The sequence below is a fragment of the Lonchura striata genome, chromosome 9, assembly GCF_046129695.1.
Source record: "Lonchura striata isolate bLonStr1 chromosome 9, bLonStr1.mat, whole genome shotgun sequence".
Taxonomy (NCBI): domain Eukaryota; kingdom Metazoa; phylum Chordata; class Aves; order Passeriformes; family Estrildidae; genus Lonchura; species Lonchura striata.
Window position 1 is genome coordinate 2887812 of NC_134611.1, and position 21080 is coordinate 2908891.

At 42.8% G+C, this 21080-nt stretch overlaps 1 protein-coding gene across 5 annotated transcripts in view; it reads right to left on the reverse strand.

Annotated features, from left to right (window-relative positions):
- Positions 1 to 21080, reverse strand: part of RASAL2 (RAS protein activator like 2) — a 162572-nt gene that overhangs the window by 85458 nt on the left and 56034 nt on the right. Inside the window, exon 2 of one of the 5 annotated variants that reach the window (XM_077785289.1) lies at positions 19183 to 19878. The exons of the other annotated variants lie outside the window; for them this stretch is intronic. Coding sequence (XP_077641415.1) covers positions 19183 to 19762 — 580 coding nt within the window. The 5' untranslated portion in view covers positions 19763 to 19878. The remainder of the gene's footprint in view (positions 1 to 19182; positions 19879 to 21080) is intronic. 5 annotated transcript variants of the gene reach the window in all.

Here is a 21080-nt window from a genome sequence, read left to right on the forward strand (position 1 = left end):
AAACCAAGCCAATAAAACTACATTAAAGGCAAATTCATGCCTTCAGTCTCTGCCAAAAAGCACTCTCTACTTACCATCAATAAAAACACAGAAATAACCCTCCATCCCAGTGATGACAAGAGCACCCTTGGCACGTCTCAAAGCTCCTTTTTCTGAACTGCACAATTCCTATGGTGAAATCAAGGGCTAACCGAAGTACGTGCCAAATTTTCCTCCACTTTATTAGGGTCTGTATTCTGTTCCTAGTATTTCCAATAAGGAGCTGCCAAGCAGCTGAGTAACTAATGTTGTGGCCAAGTTTGTATGCTGGGAGGAATTTTTTTCCCCTGAAGACAGATTAGTAGGAGCCCTAACACCTTTTGACAACAGGTCTGCTTGCCCAGTGTCAATGTTTCCATAGTGTTTTATGTACTTACCATAGAGACAGGATGAAAGAAAAGTGTTTTAGGTAAGTGCTGTCATCTGAGAGCTTGTCAGAACCTCAGCCTACCCAGCTGTGCATGACCACACAGTCCAGTTTGAATAATCATCAGTTCCAACCTTGATAAAGCAAGCTGAAACAAGCCTTACTACTGACAGGAAGCTTCAAAGAGAAATAACAACTACAAGTCCTTCCACTGAACTTCCATCATCTCAAAGCTCACAAAGGGATTAAAGGGAAAGATGTGGCAGAAAAGGAAATACACAGTGTCTCAACATGCTCCATTCCCTCAAATCTTGGAACAAGGCAGGATTTCTGCAAAACAAGTCACTCATGTGAGTGAAAATAAACAGCAACAGCAGCTCTGTGACACACATCTGGGTGGGGATGTGCACCTAGTTCAGACAGATGTTGATGCTCAGGTGAAGATCTGCACAGGCATTGGAGCACTCCTGGCCCAGCTGCAAGAGGGGCAATCTCTCAACATCTGCACAGGGCAGAGGATGAGAGAGGTCAGCCACTGAGGGGGTGCTAGGGAAAGCACAACCAAGGCAACTTCTGTTTTCTCTCATGCTGATATGCAGAGCTTTTGTTTGTATTTCTTATTTCTCAAACCAACCCCCAGCCACGTGCAATGGTTTCTGATCCAACCCAGGCCAGAAAAGTGCAAACAGACACCATCAGAAACAACTGTTCAAAGAGAAACCTATAATGATGCCCAAATTCACTTGGAAGAGGGAGGGACACTCCTCCTCCAGGTTTGTACAGACAACTACCACACTGCCCCAACACAGAAAATACAATCTCATGGTATAATACCAGGAAAATTAAGCATATACTGTGTGTGGCAATGCAAATACTCCCATGCTACAGAGAAAACATGATGCTCTCAGGGTTGATACATTTTTCTCTGAATCACAATGTACTTAGAAATGTGACAGGCACATATTAGAAACAACACCACTAATTTTGCCATTTTGTTTCAAAGCACAATGTGGGCTTCCTTTCTAGGAAACTTCTCATAGCTACTGTGAGATCCAGCAGTGCTCACTTGCCCCTCTAAATCACTCTGTGGTATGGCTCCATTTCAGCTAAGAGGTGCCTACATTTTCGTGGTCAGCAACAGATCCCTGGTGCAGCAGGTGGCATTTTAAGTGTAGAAAGTGTGAGCAGATCCTTTGGGATGAGAGGCATGCCATTCATGTAGGATGTTATTACAGAGGTAAGTATCTGGTGTGAATTCTTCCCGTTACATATAATAGCCACACTCAACAAAGTCCAGTCCACATGCAATGAGCAGCTCTCAATTCAGTTGAATCCAGTTGCTCTCCTCCAGCAGCTGCATGCAATGATAACCCAATTCTTAGATGGAAATCTAATACCCTGGGTAGGAGGTAAAAAAGGCTTAGTCAAACCATCAGGTTTCAGAGATCTCAGAAGCTCTCACGCCAACCGCTTACAGCCAGAACACTACCTGGAAAATCCATTCTGCACAGAATAAAGTCATAAAAGGTTTAAGTAGGTGAAAACAGTATTTTAGAAGCTGGCAGAAGCCATGACCAGTGCCATGACTTTCTCTGATTCTGATGTATTTGGCATTGTAACATGTTCTTCACAAGATCTTTAATTTTTCTAGTACAGGCAAATCTTGCCAATCTAACCTATTAACTTTCCACTGCTTTTTTATTGAGTGGCAGTGATCAGACACAGTCTCAAGACCGGTTTTCCACTCTCCCAGTGAAGAATCTCATGAGCCACAGGGAGATTAGAGTAAAAACTGCTCAGTCAGGTGCAGTTTTCATGCCCTATATCCTCAAAGAAATGTGACTCTGGCAATTTTTGTGCTTCTTGTGTGTGCTTCCATTTCTCTACCATCAGTATGTGTCAGCTCTGGGAGAAAAAATGTCTTAAAATTTAGAGATGGGAAGTCTGAAGGTATCTGCTGTTCACTGCTTACAGGTGAGGTTTGAAGGATTTTCCCTTCTTCTGAATAAGGACAGTCTGTCTCTTCTGCCCTCAGCTAAAGGCATAGCTTTTCCCCAGCAGCTGCTGGGAAGCTTTGCCGAGATGTGTGATAGGGTGGGAGAAGGGTCACCTTGCTGCTCAGAATTTCTCACATGCAGCAGTCTCACCTTGACACCAAGGAGGAAAAAGTAACCTTTAAAACTCAGAGTGAGAATCCACGTTTTGTCCACTACCAGAGCTGCCAGCCAGATTCTTAGATTTCCTACGGATTTTCTGCACTAAGAAAAAACACGTCAGGAGCAATTTTTAAGTGGGGAGGAATAAACCATCAGATGAGTGAATGCTTTAGCAGCCAAGGGCTGTCTCCTCTGCAACCAGCAGGAGACAAAATACAGAATGCTACTGTTCAACAAGCCTGGCATCTCCCAGCAGGATGGCATCTCTCGCTGACATCATTCCCACCCCTTCAATTCCTTCCCGAGGAGAGATCTGACTTGTTTGTACAAGAGTCAGCCGCCAGCGAGCAAGGTACAGCAGCCTCACTCCTGCAGCTGAGCTCCCAGACAGCTCTGCCAACTTCCCCTGGGCCCAAGTCCATACATCTGCCCTGTTCTTGCAACGTCACCACTCTGCCTATCTGCAGCTCAGGAGTTTTCACACCAGGGCTAAGACTATGGCAGAGATCAGCCAAGATTTCCCTTCTCACTTCCCAGTAACACACGCAATTCCAAACCCAAACCTTTCCCAAGGCCTGTGCTAATACATTTGCCACCCTCAACCTCTGACACTTCCTAAAAGGCCTCAGTGTTCCCTGGTACCCAAAGGCTCTGCAGAAGCTCGAGAGCACAAATTCAGTTAGGCCACAACCATGTAAGCAGTTTTCAACGAGATTTTATTTTCAAAAGGAAAAATTATGGAGCTGTTCCAAAAAAGAAACCGCAAGTCTTAAAATCTTACGACTAGTTTAGTGAGCAGATGCTGAGTGTGCCAACAGTCTCAAGCTTTCTTGCAAAGTCCTAAAAAATGAGAGCTAAGGAGCTAACGGCAGAGGCAAAAATTAGGCATAAAGCACACATTGGCCTGGCAGGGTAATTCTGACTAGAAAGCAGAAAGTTGCACCAGCTTGCTGTCACTGAGCGAAAGGTGTGGGAGCTCTTAATAGCAGTTTAAAGCTACCAATTAGCTTGAATACTACTGAGCTCCCCTAAGCTTCTTACTTGCTTCATAGCCGATTGCTAAATGTTAAACTTACAAAGGGTAATTGATCCTCACCTCCCTCGGCTGCACCTTGCTCTCTGTCCCCGTCCTCCTGGGCTGTGCCCAGCCTGGTTCAGGGGACACAGCCTGCAAGATGTGCCTGGCAGAAGCATCAGCACCTTCTCAGATGGATCAGTGCCAGCAACTTCCAATCAGGCAATCACCATGCACTCGGTGGCTCAACAAGTGGAGCCAGAAATCACAACCCCATCAAGGTGGGGACCTTGCAGAACACGCAGGTGCGCCCTGTGCTGGGGCCAGCCTCCCTGTGTGCCTGCAAACAAGGGGCTCATTGTGCAGCCTCGCAAATCTCATGACATCACCACCACAGAAGCTGCTGTCCCTGTGAAAAAACAATTTAATTCCCAGGATAACAAAGATTTCAAATAACCTGCAGTTGCTTGAAGCCATTGCTGTGACCCTTCCTTCAATACTCAAGCAGGTTTCCTTCCCTTCTTATTCAGGTCTCGTTCCCTGCCCAGGACCACTCATCTTTGCTCCTGAATATTAAGTACATTTTTCTCTCACAGTTAAATTCCCACTTGGCCTACAAAATACTTTGGAATCTCAAAACAGAAATGGTTATTACAGACCTGTAGAGAGGATTATAAAAGATTACATGCCCCTATTACATAGCTGCCAAGTTCTGAGAAGGTTCTCAAGTGACACTTCTCTCCAAAGCAAGAAGAGGCTTTCTGAGTGGTTTAGAAGGCAGAAAATGGAGAATAGCAGAAAAGTTAATTATTCGTGGGAGAAAAAAAAGTCTGCAGTTTTTCCTCCTAATTTATGCATGGTCCTTTTCTTATCCAGCTCTATGCCCTTCACCTTGTTCTGTCCTCTGCAGTGCTTGCTCTCACCAACCCCTAATCTCCATCTCACAGCCTCTTCAGAACCAGGCATCCAGACTGGGCTGTTCCCTCTTCATTCTTTATTTTTTGCAGCAGTGTAGGAAGAGAACAAAAGAAAAAACCTCCCGAACTTTAAAAGGACCTTGGCTCAAGGCAGCCCTGCAAAAAAAAAAAACCAAATAACACCACAACCACAACCCCCCCCCCCAAAAAAAAAAAAAATACACCAAATAAAAGAAAAACAAAACAAAAAAAAACAACCAACAAAACAATTTAAAAGCAAAAGCTGCTCAGTTCTTGCAAGCATTTTTGGTACACACATACAAAAATGCACCAATGTACTCAGGGTCAGAATTAAAAGACATGTGGCAAAAGCAGTGCACAGAGCTTGGCAAAAGCACCAACACTAAAGTTCACAGAGTGCTTTACCCCCACCCTTGCCAAGAAGGCATCAGCCAGATGACATTCATCTGTCACAGGCCACTTTCAAAAGAGCAGGACCCTTGTGCTTTTCCTGTCAAGGAGGGAGGTATGGGAAGTACAAAGGTACAGAAGCATTTCTGCAGAGACAAGAGCCACAGGAACAGGGCAGGCGATGAGATAGTGCCCACAACGAGTTCCAGATGAACAACTGAAAACCAAACAGGCTGTCTTTCAGTGCAGCCTGAACTACACCATGCAGGCTGTCTCTTTTAGAAGCTTTCACCTCTGGCTTTATTTCCAAAAAGCAGGTATTTTCATTGTCACTGATGTCACTCTATAAACTTCATTTCCCAGAGCAACAGCAGGATTGCTGAACTCCCCACCTCGAAACCCACCCAATGTTATCTCAAACCAACCCTCCCTGTGTGTGGTGGTGTTCATGACAAGAAACAACAAGGTAAAAACAAAGAATAATGTATAAAACAATCCTCCACAAAGATCTCACATGATGCTTTGAATACTTGCTCACCCCGCCACCACTGCACAGCCAGTTGCTGATGTACAATTTTAGCTACTTTCAGTCTGAATGTTTCTTGAATATTTCTGGGTAGACACACAAGCAATTAGGTGCTTCTTTTGGGTTTGGGTTTTTTCTTGCCACAACAGACTATGGGGAAAACAGGACTTGTGAGCACTGCTGATGTTTCATAGAGGGGAGTTTATTTCCCTTGTCAAAGGGACAATTCACAGGACACTAAAATCTGCTGCAAAAATGTGCATGTTTTTGCATATTAACCAGGTCATTCAGGCATATAGGCTAAAGTTAGCTTTTGTATTTTAACCACTTAAAACAAATGACTTAGTAAGGGACCCCGTCAAGGGGTTGAAATATAATGTACAAGAAGCCCTGTAGTACTCCCCCTGCTATTTAGACAGACCCATTCTGCTTCCTTCTGGCATCTTCAAAATGTTTTCAGAAGAACTTGGAACCACCAGGTTATTACACACAAATTTGTTGATTTGACCTACTTAAAAACAAAAGCACCAGAAAGCTCCTCATTCCATTTTCCTCATTAACATCTAAAAAGTCTTCCTGTATCTCAGTAAAACAACACTAATGTTCAAAAGAGGGGACTTTTTTCATCATTTAATCACAACGGCACAAAACTTTAGAGGAAGGAGACTGCAATGGGGATCCTGAGCCATATTTAGAATAATGCCAAGAGATGTCTTGTGGCAGATAACCTGAATCCCACATTTAATGCAGTGTGACAATGACCTGTAGTACCTCTTTCATCAGCTCTACCCTTTAACCTTCAGTTAAAGGTTGTGTGAGGTTGGTTACCCTGTGTAATTTAACCCAGCTATCACACCTGGCTTAGGGAGGGAAGCTGGCTTGGGAAGAAAAATCCCCTTTGGTTAAGCATAAGGAGGTCACCACCAAGATGGTCAAAGGAGGACACTGAGCTGCAGGCTGGCATCAAGGCTCAGGAGCCTCCTGACACAGTGCTTTGCTGCATACAGCATCAGGATTGGCAAATCAAGTTTCATTTTGTTCCAAAATTTCAGAATAGAGTGGGTGATTTCTTTCTTCTTACTCAGTCTGCCCAGAAAAGCTGTGTGGAAGTTTGAAAAACCAGGCTGGACAGGGCTTGGAGCAATCCAGTCTAGAGGAAGATGTCCTTGCAGAGGACAGAGGATTGGGACTGGAGGATCTTTAAGATCCCATCCGACCCAAACCATTTTGGGATTCTGTGCAGTGGGAAACCAGCTGTGAAAGAAAGAGGCAACACAGGAAGAAGTAACAGTGCCAGGCAGAGAATTGCAAGTGCTGAGCTAACCCTGTGCCAGGGGAAGGGTGTTTCTTGCAGGCCAGCTTGCTTTGGACATTTTTGCCATGCTGAGCTCCAGGCTCCTGAACAGGTGGAGCAGGTTCCCCACGCTTTTGGCAAACCCCAAGCAGCATGATTAATGTATCCTTTGAGGATGGGCTGGCTAATTAAAAGGATCTGGAGGTAGGGTGCAGTATTTCAGGTATTCTTCAGCTGGGTTTTCCCTCTACTTAATGCTTCCTTCTCCTTCCAGTAGCTTAGGCTCTGACAAATAAAGGCCACATCCTCACCCCAAACACTCACTATCCTTCAGCCCTCACCTTCTCACTTTCTTCCTCCTTACTCCTGCTCTGTTCCTCAAAACTTGTAAAATATTAAGCTTGTGAAGGCCAAACCTTTGTTCTTCATTAAACTGCTTTTTAGCTGATTTGCATTTTCAAGACAGATTTTTATACCAAAAAATTTGTATTTAAAATTATGTTTTAATTTATATTTACATCTAATGCCTAAGCACAAACATGCCCTTGTTCCCAAATGTCCTCCCTTCTGTCTGCTTTGCAAAGTGACAGCACAAAGCTCTCAGGGCAAATCCAAACCCCCTTCTATCTGAAAAGTACTCCTCTCCAAAATCCTAGAAGGCGAACACATGAACTCAGCAAGGATAAATAATAACCAGTGGAGAGAAAATGCCTGTCCTACAGCAATGCTAAACAGAAATTTATAGGTCACAACCTTGCAGAAGCAGGCCTGGTAACATCTAATTAGCAGTCCTGCTGAGCAATTGCATCTCATAACAGTAAACCCAACCAGACCAGGGGGAAAGAGAGAGGATATTTTTCTAGAAATACAATAATTATAATATTTTGAAGAGATTTGCTTTATGTTGCTGTTTTGTGGGGATCCCCTCCCCAGTAGGAATAATCAACCCACACAAGTGATTTAATGAGTTATTACTGAAGTACATTTCACTCCTATTGGGAAAAAGCTTAGAACGGCAGCATAGATTTTTATTAATTATTTTATTTTTAAACTGAAATGCTAAGAATTCTGTTTGCTGCCAGAAGATGGGTGGAGAAGCCAAGGAAAGTTCACATACCCAGGAGACTATTAACTAGAACCAACTTGGACAATACGTTTAAGAAGCATTTCCTTCCAGCTACTGTAGAGAGCTGTCCTCAACATGCCTTTACTTAAGCAGCCAATTTTCCACCACTGAGTACAATGAGATTTCAAAACACACATGAAATCAGAGTATAAACAGACACAAACATCCCACTTAGTGACATAACAAAAGAAAATCCGGGGCAAAAACCTTGAGCTTCTCTATTTTGTGTCCTTCATAAAACATCTTAGCATTTTACACAAACTCTGCTCCTCTTTTTTTCTTCCCTTTTTTTTCTTCTTTTTTTTTTTTTTTTTTTTTTTTTTAGTGACAGTATTAGCACAAAATACCTGGCTTAGCTGCCTAAGCAATGGTGTTCCTGAACAACAAATTATTTTTGGAGGTAGAGGGACAAATCTCACCCAATATGGAACTGGAGGGATGGAGTTCCAGAGGAAGCAAGCAGCTGACAAAGCAGGAATGAGGCAGCAGCAGCAGGGCCAGCAGGAAGGAGTGGTGAACTGGGCAGAGCTGGTCCCTGCCAGCAGCACAAAGCAAGAACGTTTAAAATACGTATGAAGATCATGTCACAGACAGCAGGAATGGCAAACAGATGAGAGGCAGCACCAAGGAGAGAAAGACTAAGGAACAACTCCCTTTTTTCAAGAGTTTTTAGTTTGCCAGAGACAGATGGTGCTGCTTCCACATGGTTAGAGCTGCATGGTACCCTATCCCCCAACCCCTGATGGATGCCAAGCTTATTTTTGTAAATCTCTGGTGATAAAAACCATCTATGGCATCTTGCTCATTTCCCCCTCACTACTTTGCCAAAACCTTCAAGCTCTGTTTTCCTTGCCACATCTACAGACCAGTACTATTTGTCCTGCTCTCAGTGACTAATGATGATGGTGCACATCCCTTGTCTTTGCAAAAGCCTTTTTTAACAAGAGCCCAAGAACTGAAAATCGTATCTCAGTACCTGGGACCACTTTTATTAGCCCTGAAGCATTCAGGCATGATGATGAAAAGAAAGAAAAAAAAAAATCTATTTTTTTCCCCCCCAAACTCTCATGTGATTAAAATCCATTAAAATGCAAACAGACATGAATTTTATTTTATCCATCAGTGACCACACTTCACTGTCCCTGGGCTATGGCTGTCTCTTTGTGAATTCTCTGCACGTAAGAGCAGCCAAGCTCTAGGTTTAGGAGCAATCAATCTAGCAAACCTCACTAAATATATATGTGTGTGTATGTTTTATAATGATTTCCATTTTTCACGTTGATTTACATTGATCATTGGAAAGTACATTCAGCTTCATGTTTGCTTAGCTCTGAATAAACAAAGTGAAGGCTGTTGGGTATCCAAAGACAAATGAGACATTACAGATGTAGACAAAACCTATCATCACCCTGAAAGCATTTCTCTTTGAAATTATATAGCCATGCAGAAGTTATTCAGAGTGGAGATTGCTGTATGTGTTTTTAATTCAGGCTGGGCCTGTTGGGGGAGGGAGGAAGTCTGATGAGCCTCTCTGCTGTCACTTTTTCCCTTCTGCATACCTGATAATTCAGAAATGTCTGACTCTAAGGATGTTTTGTTTTTTTTTTTCCCCTTGCATTCCCTAGCTTCCACTCCTCAGGATAGGTCTCCTTAGGTCCATATGTCTCAGTGCATTTACAACACACCCACCTGGGTTTTTACCATTAAAATTACAAAAAGCACATCAACATCCATTTGAACATGCAATTCCACATCAAGCACAACCATGCAAATCCAGCACAGTTAGTGCCCCAGCTGGCTTCATGCCACACAGGAGTATTTCTTTCTCATCTGCAGACCTTGTCCCCTTTTGCAGATAAAAATCCTGTTTCGGGGCTGTGTTGGAAATTCTAGTTTCCACAGTAACAGTAGGAAGGTGTCAGAAGCCTGGGTACATATGCTGCACAGCACAGCCAGGCTCCTGGATTTTGTGGCTGCTGGCTCTACAAGATGCTACATATGCACCCAATAAATTGTTTTGGTTCCTGTGCAAACAGAAATTTTTCAATTAGTACGTTTGAACCATTCATGTCTTTTGTCAAAGTAACTCAAAACTCCTGCTCCACACGTGTCATTTCTCCCTAGAAAAAATAACAATGCATTTTACAATTATATTTAAAGGCCTTCACTTCTGTTTATAGGCATGAAGCATCAGCAGAAAGCTCAAAAGAAACTCCACAATGAAGAAAGGAAAATAGATTTCCTGGAAAGAAGTCTTCCCCTTTTACAGTACACCCAAGCAGGAACTAAGGAACAGCCATTATAACGAGCTCCTTGGGCAGGTTTTGTGGCAGGCTCCTCCCTGCTGCTGTGGGAACAGCAGCTGAAAACACCTTGCTAGCACAGCTAAAGCAGTGAACACAGCAGCCACATGTCACTGTGAGGAGGGGGACAACATCATTAGCAGACCCCACAGCAGTCCCAGCTCCCCAGCCCTGGCCTGTGTTCACCAGCACTTGTGTCTAGGAGGACACCAGCCAGATTTTGGGCTTTTCAGAATTTGTCTCTGCACGGCCAAGATGCAGAAAACTTTGCAGCACCTTTTCCTGGTGTGTTGCTTGCTCTTTCCTTAGTACTAATCACACAAACTGATTGTGCTGAAGTACCAGGGTGACTGACCCAGACATTTTCTTGACATTATGTAGTAACAGTAAAAGATACAAAAAAGACATATAAAAGACAAACATACCTCTTGATACCCAACCCCACAAAGGCAAAAGTGCCTCACCTGCCCCCCTGCCAGGGTACTCTATACTTTCCTAGATGCCCTGTGCTGGTCAACCAGCTCTTCTGGACTGAAAGGCATTTACCAACACAGGTCAGCCCTAACACTGTCTTACCATAAAGAAGAACCAAATTATCACATGACAGTTGCATATGCAAGCAGGAGTGGAAGTCATGGTTGGAAATAATGAAAACCAACAGCAAGACAATGATTTGTCTCTGCCACAAAAGACTGAACACTTATCCCTTTCCTCCCCACTTGTTTTCAAAACTTCATCGCAATTAAGTCTCAGTATCACTTAAGTACTATCTCAATAAAGGAATAGGTTATCATACAAGACATCAGTGGCTTGAACCACACTCATTTTATCAGCTACAGGAGGGCTCACAGGAAACCTACAAATAAACCACAGTGCAGCCAGAATCCTCCCCTTGCTGAGCACCACACGCTCAGCCAGCCCAGCCTGCAAAAGCAGCACCACGGTACATCAGGCATGCAAGGATTCAGTGCTTCACAAAGCTGGCAGAGGAAGTGGTTACTGAGAGAGGCTATTTATACAGGACACAGCCAAAATACCCCATCAGTAATGATAAAAAAAGCACTGCGTGAGTGGAGATAACTGAAGGCAACTGGGAGCTGTTTGGCTTTGTGTGTTCACCTTCTTCCCTTCACAGGCAATTCTCTCAGTGGCACTGACTGGATCTGTGCTGCCAACAAAGCCTCTTCTTGTGTACAAAAGCAGCCAGAACTAATAGGAGAGAGAAGGTAGATGGAGACACACTGCAAGAGTTTGGAGTTTGGCAGATTTTTTTGTAGCACTGTGTCAAAACCTGCCAAACCTGCCTGCCAAAGTGTCTGTGTCACTAAATGACTAGTAGACGAAAATTGCTTTTAGGAGTATCTAGACCAAAAGGGCTACCATTTTTTCTATGAAAATAGATTGTAAATTCATAGGTGTAAGTAGAAGAAAATCAGCAGCAACTCATCTTGGGATGAGTGAGATGCAGCTAAAACTCTGACCATACTATCATCACAGAAATATATGATAATCTCAGAGGATTTTACTTGGGCACAGTCAGAATATGGGATATGCAAAAGCTCTTCAATACCTAAACAACATGCAAAAGCATCTGAAGTTAGACATAAAATGAGTAAGCAAGTCTGCTTACAACTTGCCGTTGGACTTGACAGAGTACTTTCTTGCACCTTTTGGAAAGAGGAATTTGTCTTTGGCAAGGGAGGGCAAAAAGAATCAGAGATCTTTGCACAATAAACAAATCTCAAGAACTAGAATTCAAACCTCAAAAACCTCACGTAATTCTGATCCCCTAAGTCTCTAAGCTATAGACATCAATGTGTGGTGACAGCTGACACAAATAAATGCATTTGACTGCAGCAGTAGGTTTGCTCACTCCTGTTCTCACACATCACTGTCACTCATCTGGCTCCTCTCTGCAGCGGTTTCCAGACAAGTGGTTTTTCACAGTACCACAGAATCCCAGAATGGCTTGGATTGAAAGGGACCTTAAAGATCATTGGGCAGGGACACCTTTGACTAGATCAGGTTGCTCCAAGCCTTGCTTGATCTGGCCATGGATGCTTCAAGGGATGAGGCAGTCATAGCTTCTCTGGGCACCCTGTGCCAGAGCCTCACCACCCTCACAGGGAAGAATCTCTTCTGAATATGGAAACAAACCCCCCCCCTCTTTCAGTTTAAAACCTTAACCTCATATCCTATCACTTGTTACTAAATTCCCATGTTTTGAGAAAGATCTTCTATACCAAATACACAGATTAAAATGACCAGCTTACTCCCCACAAGGCAAAGACTGGGAATGCCTACTCTCTAAAACAGGAGCTTTTTTAAGAAGCTATTTTGGTAATTTTTTTCTATCACCTTCTCTGTAGGAAATATTTTTTAACTTCATTTGAAGAAGCGGTCCTGTAACTTGTAAAAAGCTCTCTCGCCCACAGAAGACCAGATGTCGAGCTTCAGCTTTCCTCAGAGTAAGAGCAAAACCACTCAGGAGACAGTTGGTTTTGATGCTAACATGTCAAGAGTTTCATGCATTAGTCTATTGTTTACGTAAACAGCTTCCTTTAAACAAGTGATGTTTTACAGGATTATGAAGTATTTATTTCAGAAGAGTCTAAAGAATCTCTTGAGTAACTACCACAGAGAAAGTATCACCACAGCAAGCATAAGGCTAAATGATAATAAAAGTTAATTAGTTAAAGCAAGCAGTCAAGTAACTGTATAGCAAAGTAATGGGATAAATAAGTGCACAGAGATAATATTGCACATGTTTACTTCTAAAATGCCATTGCTTTGAGTCCTAAATCACATACTGTTAGCACTGCAAATCTGCACCATTCGTTATTTGGAAAAAAACCAAAGGCCTAAAACCCAAATACTTTCCTCTGGGTTTGTTATTTTAAGGAAAAAAGGGTCAATGTGCCTCAGAAGCGCTCGTTTTGTAAGCACGCAGGCAATTTTCATCTCGCGCCAAGTTCCATTAGGGGCAGCGTTTGTGGAAATGCAAACCAGGGAGCTTTGCCTGAAGAAAATTTTACCATGGCAGAAGTTACCCTCTCACTACAGGCCCCAAATGTATGTGTGTCAAGAAGAGTTAAGGCTCCCATTTCCAGTGTCAAATAAGCTTAGCAGGAACTGAGCCACTGGGTACACTTCCCTTTTCTGTACCCTCTGGCAGCTGCGATTTGGGCCTGTCTTTAAGAGGAACACAGAATTTTGAGAAGAGTCTAACACAGTTTCTTTCACACTTCCCAAGCCTCAAGGGAATTGGCAAGGACCAGTCTGGGCCCCTCCTGGGCTGTGGGGCAGGTGTTGACATCCCACAGCCAGCCCTGGGCTGTGAGCATCTCCCACTGCCCTCCAGGACATCCTTCCCCATTGGGTCTCACAGTCAAAGTTTCTTTTTCTGGAGACTCCACAGCTGGAACACAGAGCTTTGTCAAAGACTCCAAATCCGCCTGCTCCAGATACAGCTTCTCCTTTGGAAAGCAAACACTGTTTTTCCTCCTCCAGCCACCTCTTTTCGACCTTGTCTGGCCTGTTATCAAAGGAAAAGCTTCTCCCACCAAAACCCCAGAGTTTTTTTTCACCAGGAGCCCTTTCTCCTAATCTCCACACTTCCACTCTTTGGCTGCCTCTAAGAAAGCTGCATTTCTTCAAACCCCTCTCTCCCTGCTAAGAAAACACAGGAGACAAGACGTCTCCAGGACACGATTACCCTCTCCTCAGATAATTCCCACGCAATAATTTCTCATGATCAAGGTAATCACAGATAATTTTCCTGCATGCACCAGCTGTCAGACGGCTCTGCACAAGCAGCATAAAGTACAACTCCCCGACAGTCCCACGGATACCAACCACAAAAATGGCAAAAAGGAACATAACACCCTGCCAGTCACTTACTATGATTTCATGAGTCAGAAAACAGCTCTTACAAATATAAACATCCTCATTCATCCCACTGAATGTGAATTTTTGGATTCTGACAAAGTGGTCTGGGGATTAAATACATGAAAGTCACCAGTGAACACTGAAATGACTGCAACTACTTGCATAGAGATACTGTCCATTAAGTGGAATTAAAATCAGATAAGCATAATTTTATTGGCTTCAGCTATTACAGCTAATTATCTTGTGTAGTGTTCATAAATATTCAGCTGCATAGTATTAGCCTATAGCCCACATTAAACGTTACAATGCTTGGGATGAACCAGGCAGAAGGAAGTAGTGGGGAGGGATGTTTAAGTGATGCTTAAAGCTGTCAAATGCCAGAAATGTTTCCTGTGCATCCCCAGATCCCTGTAAGTTCAAATATACTATGTTAACATCTGCTACCACGAGACCACACTACAGTTTAAAAAAGAGAGAGAAACTGGGCAGCAATGTGCTATTTTCATATTTATAACTACACAAAACTACAGCTTCATACAATGAGGGATTTTGTACAAGCAGCTTGAATCTGCTCTGATAATTAAAGGTGAAGGATTTTGAACACTAAGACTACACCTTTCCACAACAACATCAGGTTTCACAGCACAAGGCATTTGCACAGCACTTAAGGGAACACATGAATAAGCTCAATTGTGTAAAACTTCCCTAATAAAAACCTGACCAAAAATAAACTACTTAAGAGCAAAAGAGATTTGGGAGTGGAGGAACATGAGTCAGTAGAAGGGCTTCTAAAATCAGCAAGTGGTTTTAAAAACATGAATACAGAAAAGCTGCTCCAATGAGTAATAAAGACTAAATTCCTACTCAGGAAGAAACAGCTTTGTATTTTGGGAATTGCTGAAAGAAACTAAACAGGGAACTGCCTTGGTTTTGAGTTGCAAATGGGAAAATACAAATCTCTAGATAAGCTTATATGGAAATATGTATGAAATGTAATTTAATAAACCTACAGTATAAAGATCTTTAAGAGGACATAGAGTTCAAATTACTTTAATGAATTATAAAAAAAACCTAAGCACTTCTGGAAAAGCAAGGATATAAAATATCCTCTTATTCAAGGCACAAAAAATCCTCTATAAAATTAATGAAAGCTTGACATTAAAATTAAAAGACTGAAGAAACACATCTTTATCCAGGTGACAAAAGAGAAGGAAGGAATTCTGAAGAACTATCTTTATAAAAACATTAACAAGAGAGCAATTGTGAAAACCAAACACACACTAAGTAAAAGAAACCAGTGTTTACCCTCACCCCCTCAAACCAAACCAGAGATACCCAGGGAAGATATAGGTAAGGCATTTTACTGAAGGATTATTTTGTCATCAGTCTACAATTAAACACACACCACCCTGAGATCCAGATAAGCAACAGTGAAATAAATGTTATCTGAGAACTCCCTCACAAACCCATTCTCAAGAGCGTGAAACGGTCACTGGTATTGCTCAGAAATAATAAGAACAGGTGCAGCTGCTCACCCCCAACCCTGGATCCAAAGCTTTGTCTGCATAGCTCCTTCCTTATCTTCTTTCTGCCCATATCATGGTATGTTCTCAATATATCATGTTCTCTGACAAAGTTGTTACTTTATGAGAACAACACTTCTCCTTCCTCAAGCTAACATATTTACTAGAAATTAATATGTTCTTAGATTTCTTAAGTAGTAAATAATAATAATAACAACAATAATAGTGAGTATAAGACCTTTTACCTTCAGGATTTGCACATGCCAGTGGAAATGCTGGTTCCAAATGCTTGGCTCTAGGAGTGGTTAGAAATCAGCAGATATGCACCAAAAGCACCTCATTCACACCCAAACCCAGCCCATGCTGCTCCTGAGAAGACCCACGCAGCACACCAGGGAAGAGCTCTGCTATTCCTGCTGACTGGCCACTCCATCTGTGCCCCTCTCCCCAAAGCCACGCTGCAGGGGCATGCAGAAAGCCTGCCATGCACTTTGGGGAGGCTCTGCATGAAGCCAAGGCTCTGGGCAGAGCCAAAGGAGGATGCAGCTCTCCTGGGGTTCAGCATCCTTTCATCGCCTAAGAGGACGAGTGAGACCATCCAGAAGGGATTTGCAGAGCCAAGAACTGATGAAACAGTGTCTGAACATGCTTCCTAGACTGTGAGACCAACTGGAAAATATTTATCCAGATCTTGTTTTTTCTTTTCTTTTTAAATCCCACTTCCCTCTTCAAGCTGTCATAAAAACAACTGGTCCTCTTTTGGGAGTTAAGCATTTCCTGAAGAAGGGAACCATTCTGCCATTCTGGCACAAAGATGAAGCAAAACACAAGAGGCCAGGCAAGCATTAGAAGGAAGACAAATTTTTTAAAAAGTTGATAATCTCCAAGTATTTCAGAGGAAAGTGGAAATACTTTTAATTGAGTGAGGCTGTGGAAGTGGAGGACTTGGCTTTGTGGACAGAAGAGAGACGGAACGTGCACCCCTGTGTTCTCCTGGTTCAAGTCCAAAGTGTGCCTCTCCCACTGTGTATTTCACAACACAGAAAAGGTCTCTTGGGCTTCAGTCATTGTGACAAGAATTTCTGTCCAAACAGACATTTCCTGGGGCACTTTTGATCAAGCTTTTCAGTGTAAAACTGTTTGCATATTTTGGAGAAACCTCATGTCTCACACCATCCTGTGGTTAGAGTGCCTGAGCACTTTTACCACAGATCTCAGCTGCATGAGAATTACCAAGTTCTGCTTCTTGAGGAGAGGAAAACATCAATTTTCTTGGATTTTTCCTTGAACAGTAAACAGGACTATAGGCATGGAAAGACGCCCTCTGCCCATCCAAACACTAAAGCAGTCAGAGGACAACTGAGTGATTCCCACTGAATTAAACTCATGTGGAAGAACACAAGATTTGATCCCTTCTGAGCATCTAGATTGTGGCTGAAGAACATGACAGATGTACATTTCTCTCATCCCTTTAATCTTCAAGTCAGCTCCCTCAGACCTCAGCTCTAAACCCCAGAAGCTCACAAGTTTTACCACTGTTTTAGCAGGTCTCAGCCTGCAGTCTAGCACAGGGCAGGAGCCTCTGCCCAGCAGCTCCAGCTAATTATGGCACAGGCAGCACTTCTTTAAGGAAAAATAAAACCAGTGGAGAGCAATTAGTTGTCCTCTGACTGCATATCCCACACAGCTGTACCTCTTACAGGGTGAACTAGTTCTGTTAAACACAAGCTGTCATCTACCTGAGGGATCAGAGATAGAATGTCTGTGATGGCAAAGAGTGAAAAGAAGCCCCATGGAGGTGTTTGTCCATCCCACCAAAAGCTCTGTTTTCCTGTGAAGTGGCCCAAGCAGGACCTGGCAGTTGAAAGTGATTTTATGGGTGACTTCATCAAATTTATTTCCCCAAACATCTTCTCAGCTGTAATTTTCTCCCTCAAGAGAGTTTGACTTTTAATCTATAGACCCATTGTTTTTCTCTCAGTTCCTGAATTGTGACTCCCTTTGTAAAACCAGTTTTGGCAGGCTCAGACAGAGGTTTGGCCCACCCAAAAAAGAACCAAAAGGCTCTGTCACTGTCCCATAACTGGCATGAAGTATTTACCAAGTGGTGCCTTCTCTCAAATAATCCTTTTCCTTTGTTTACTTTACATGCTACTAAAAAGCAAAACATCCCAATAACACAGAGACTGGCAATATTTGTGAATTATGAGAGAACCACTTGGTATCAAAGGGCACCAGAACAGAGGAAAAAAAAAAGAATGCTCAGCCCTTCACAGACTGTGGCATTTTGATCCAAATGCTCATATCACATCCAATACCTTCCCAGAAGGTCTCAACAACAGTGAGAGTCTGTAGTAGAAACCTTTGTTCCTAATCTGAATAAACACAGAGGAAAGAAAAAAACCAACCAACTTCTTAATTAGAAGGCTTCTACAGAAAAGAAAAAGAAGAAAAGTAGTTATGTTACTTTCTTTTTCCTCTCCATGTGTTCCACACAATTCATTAAGCATCATTTAGCCAAATATCTATTGAAAGAAGTCTTGGAAAAATTCAATTGACTGTAAATAACTAGGCTTGGACAGATATAATCTTTCTCAGTTATTTCTTCTTTTTGGTCATTTGTTTTTGTTTTAAAGCAATGTGACAGCTTCCAATAGCAAGCACAAGCCTGTCAGGGACATTTCACAGTGACTGAAAGACGGAACACCTCTATAGATATAGTATATACTTCTTTCACTACTACTACCCAATTTTTTGGAATATTGGTGACTTGTTCAGCAGCCTCAACTGTATCCAGATGTTACCAGGTTTTTAATATGATAATCTGGAGGACTCTGAAAAGTGCTGAGGTTTTGGGGAGAAGGAAGGTTTATTTTTGGTTTTATTACAAATTTAAACTTTGTGGATTCTTTTCCAGGCATCATCAGTTACTGGGTTCAAGCTGGGTAGCCCATGAGAAAGTCTCAGAAAAGCCTGAGAAAAAAGGCAAGCTTATCCTCTTTACCCCTCATTTTTTCCCTCCTTGCCTTAAGAGTGTTGTTATCAGCAGGGTAGATTTAAATGAAATCTCAGACTGGCATCTTGCTGACCTCAATCCCAGCTGGCTAAACCCTTGCACCATGCCTGTCCTTGGCATCTACCAGAGAGCAGACACCAATCCAGCTGCTTGATTACGAAATGGAGAATCTGGTATGAGGAACTAGATCCATTCCACTGTCTGGAACTCTGTTTAAAAGACAGCTTAATTTCTCTCTCTCCCTGGTACTTCATTGACAGGAGCAGGCTTGATATCTCAATCAGGGCAGCACAACACCACAGAGGATACTGTGCCTGCAGGACTGTGTATACCACACACTTGAGAAGGAAATACTACTGCTATCACCAGGTGATGCTTCTTTTAAAGGGATCTCTAAGTCTTAAAGCACACACCAAAATATCTCATACCACTTCCTTATCAGGAAAGGACCTTTTTTTCAGTTGCTTTTTACAAGATAGAACATCAGAGCATCACTGTCACATTAATAAAAACAAGTTACAGAACAGTTTAAACAACTGTCGTGTCCCTCGCTACACTCACCTGTTACACAAACAGAACAAAACAAAAGTGAGCTCATTACCTGTACTCATAACAGTTTGACTGTCCTCTGTCTTCCCTTCAGTTATGGACTTGCTGCCAGGCTCCCCTTTCCGACTCATGATCTTTGAAAAGCCACTGGAGAGGGAGGAGAAGATGCCCCGGATGAAGTAGCCCTGCTGCTCGGCGTCCTGCAGGAACGGCCGCGCGTTCCCGCTCCCGGCCTGCGGCTCGGGCTCCGACAGGGAGCGGCTGAAGGGCACCCGCAGCGGCCTGCTCCTTGGCAGGAAGGGTGGCTCAGGTGGGTCTTCCTGGAGACTGTCAGCACTGGTAGCATCCATGCTTGCAGAACTTTTGGCAAGACTTGGATCATTGCATTCCCCTTTCAGACTGGAGGAGCTCACTCTTTTGTTTACCCTCCAGAGAGGCCAAGGATGGGTTTGCCACCTGTACGCTGCAAGAGGTTTCTCTGAGTCAAAACTCAACTGCTTGTTCAACTTCTTGCTTTTCATTCGGTGGTACCAATGGGAGTCCTTCAAGGCAGCTATGCCAGCATCTTGTTCTGACAAAGTTCTTCTGAAGGTCCTGGGAGAAAGACTATGATGCTTTTTGAAAGCGCTCATTTTCCACCCTTTGGATTCCGGCGCTTCACTTACATTCCTTGTTGCTTAGTAGTCACGTAGCTGTAGTTCCTCACTCACCAATTTACATCCCCAGTTTCTTTGCTCATGGCTGTGAACTGCAAAACAGCAGAGGTTCTTCCTGAAGACCTTGAGCACCAATCCCAGAACCAGGTATTCCTACATCTCCACAAGAAGGACGTGCCTCACCTGTAGCACACCGACTTCTAATGGCACACGAAGCCTTGCTGAGCTTGTGATCGCTTCCTGGGCTGTCACATTTCTGCACCAAGCTCTCAGGAAATGACTAAAAGAGCTCAGCAATGAAAACCCACAGTGCTGTTCTGTACCAATCACACTTCACTTTTTTCAGTCTACACTAAAGATTTGGTTAAAAAAAAAAAGGAATGCAAAAAGTACTTTGCTCTAGAGACGCAGCAATGTCTAAGAAAAGTTGAAAAATTACAGTACTCAACTAAGAGTCATGCATATGTTCTTCAGTTAAGTAGCAAAGTATATTACTACATATAAATACAAAGTTTCTATTTACCACAGGTATATTGCATCACTTAAGAGTACCTCAGAGCTGCCTTTTAGAGAAAGGTAATACAGGCAGATTTATCAGAATCGAGTGCTGCAAGCACGAGACAGGAAAGCAAAGAGGAGGAATGGAGGAAGGAGAACAAACCCTGCAACTCAATGCAGTGTAAATACACTGAAGGGAAATAAGTAAAGAGAAGGAGAGAAGGCACCGAGAGGGTGGGTGGGACTTCACCATACACAGACCAAAGGGAAAGGTTTGAGGCAGGGCAAACAGAACAGGGCAGCAGGAAGATACTCCTTTTTCTCCTCCCCCTTTCTCCCCTTTTTAAACAGCAGAATAGGGGATTATTTTTTATAAATCTAGTTGCAATAAATGAGATGGAAAAAACAGTCCTATCTGCTTAACCAAGAGGAAAAACCCTCTTGCCTTCACTACAATTTAAGAAACAGCTGACTGTTCTAAAATCTCATAAAGAAAATATCCGCTGGTGAACAAAGAACACACTTGCCAAGTTTTAGATCAGAACACTTAAATCTCAAGTCTACTTAAATCCCTGAAAATAGGGGGTTTCTAATGGAAATGCTGACACACCCTTGGCAATAAAGTAACAATGAAAACTACTCCTCTAGTTAAATAAAATGATAATCTGGTCTGGCAGACCAATAAAGCTTAACTGACCCACTATGGGATCCTGCCTTTAAGCTAGGCTGCATTCATCAGCCAAAGTACATTCATGTCAGCTGCAGATGCACAAACTTCCTTACTTATGTGTATATG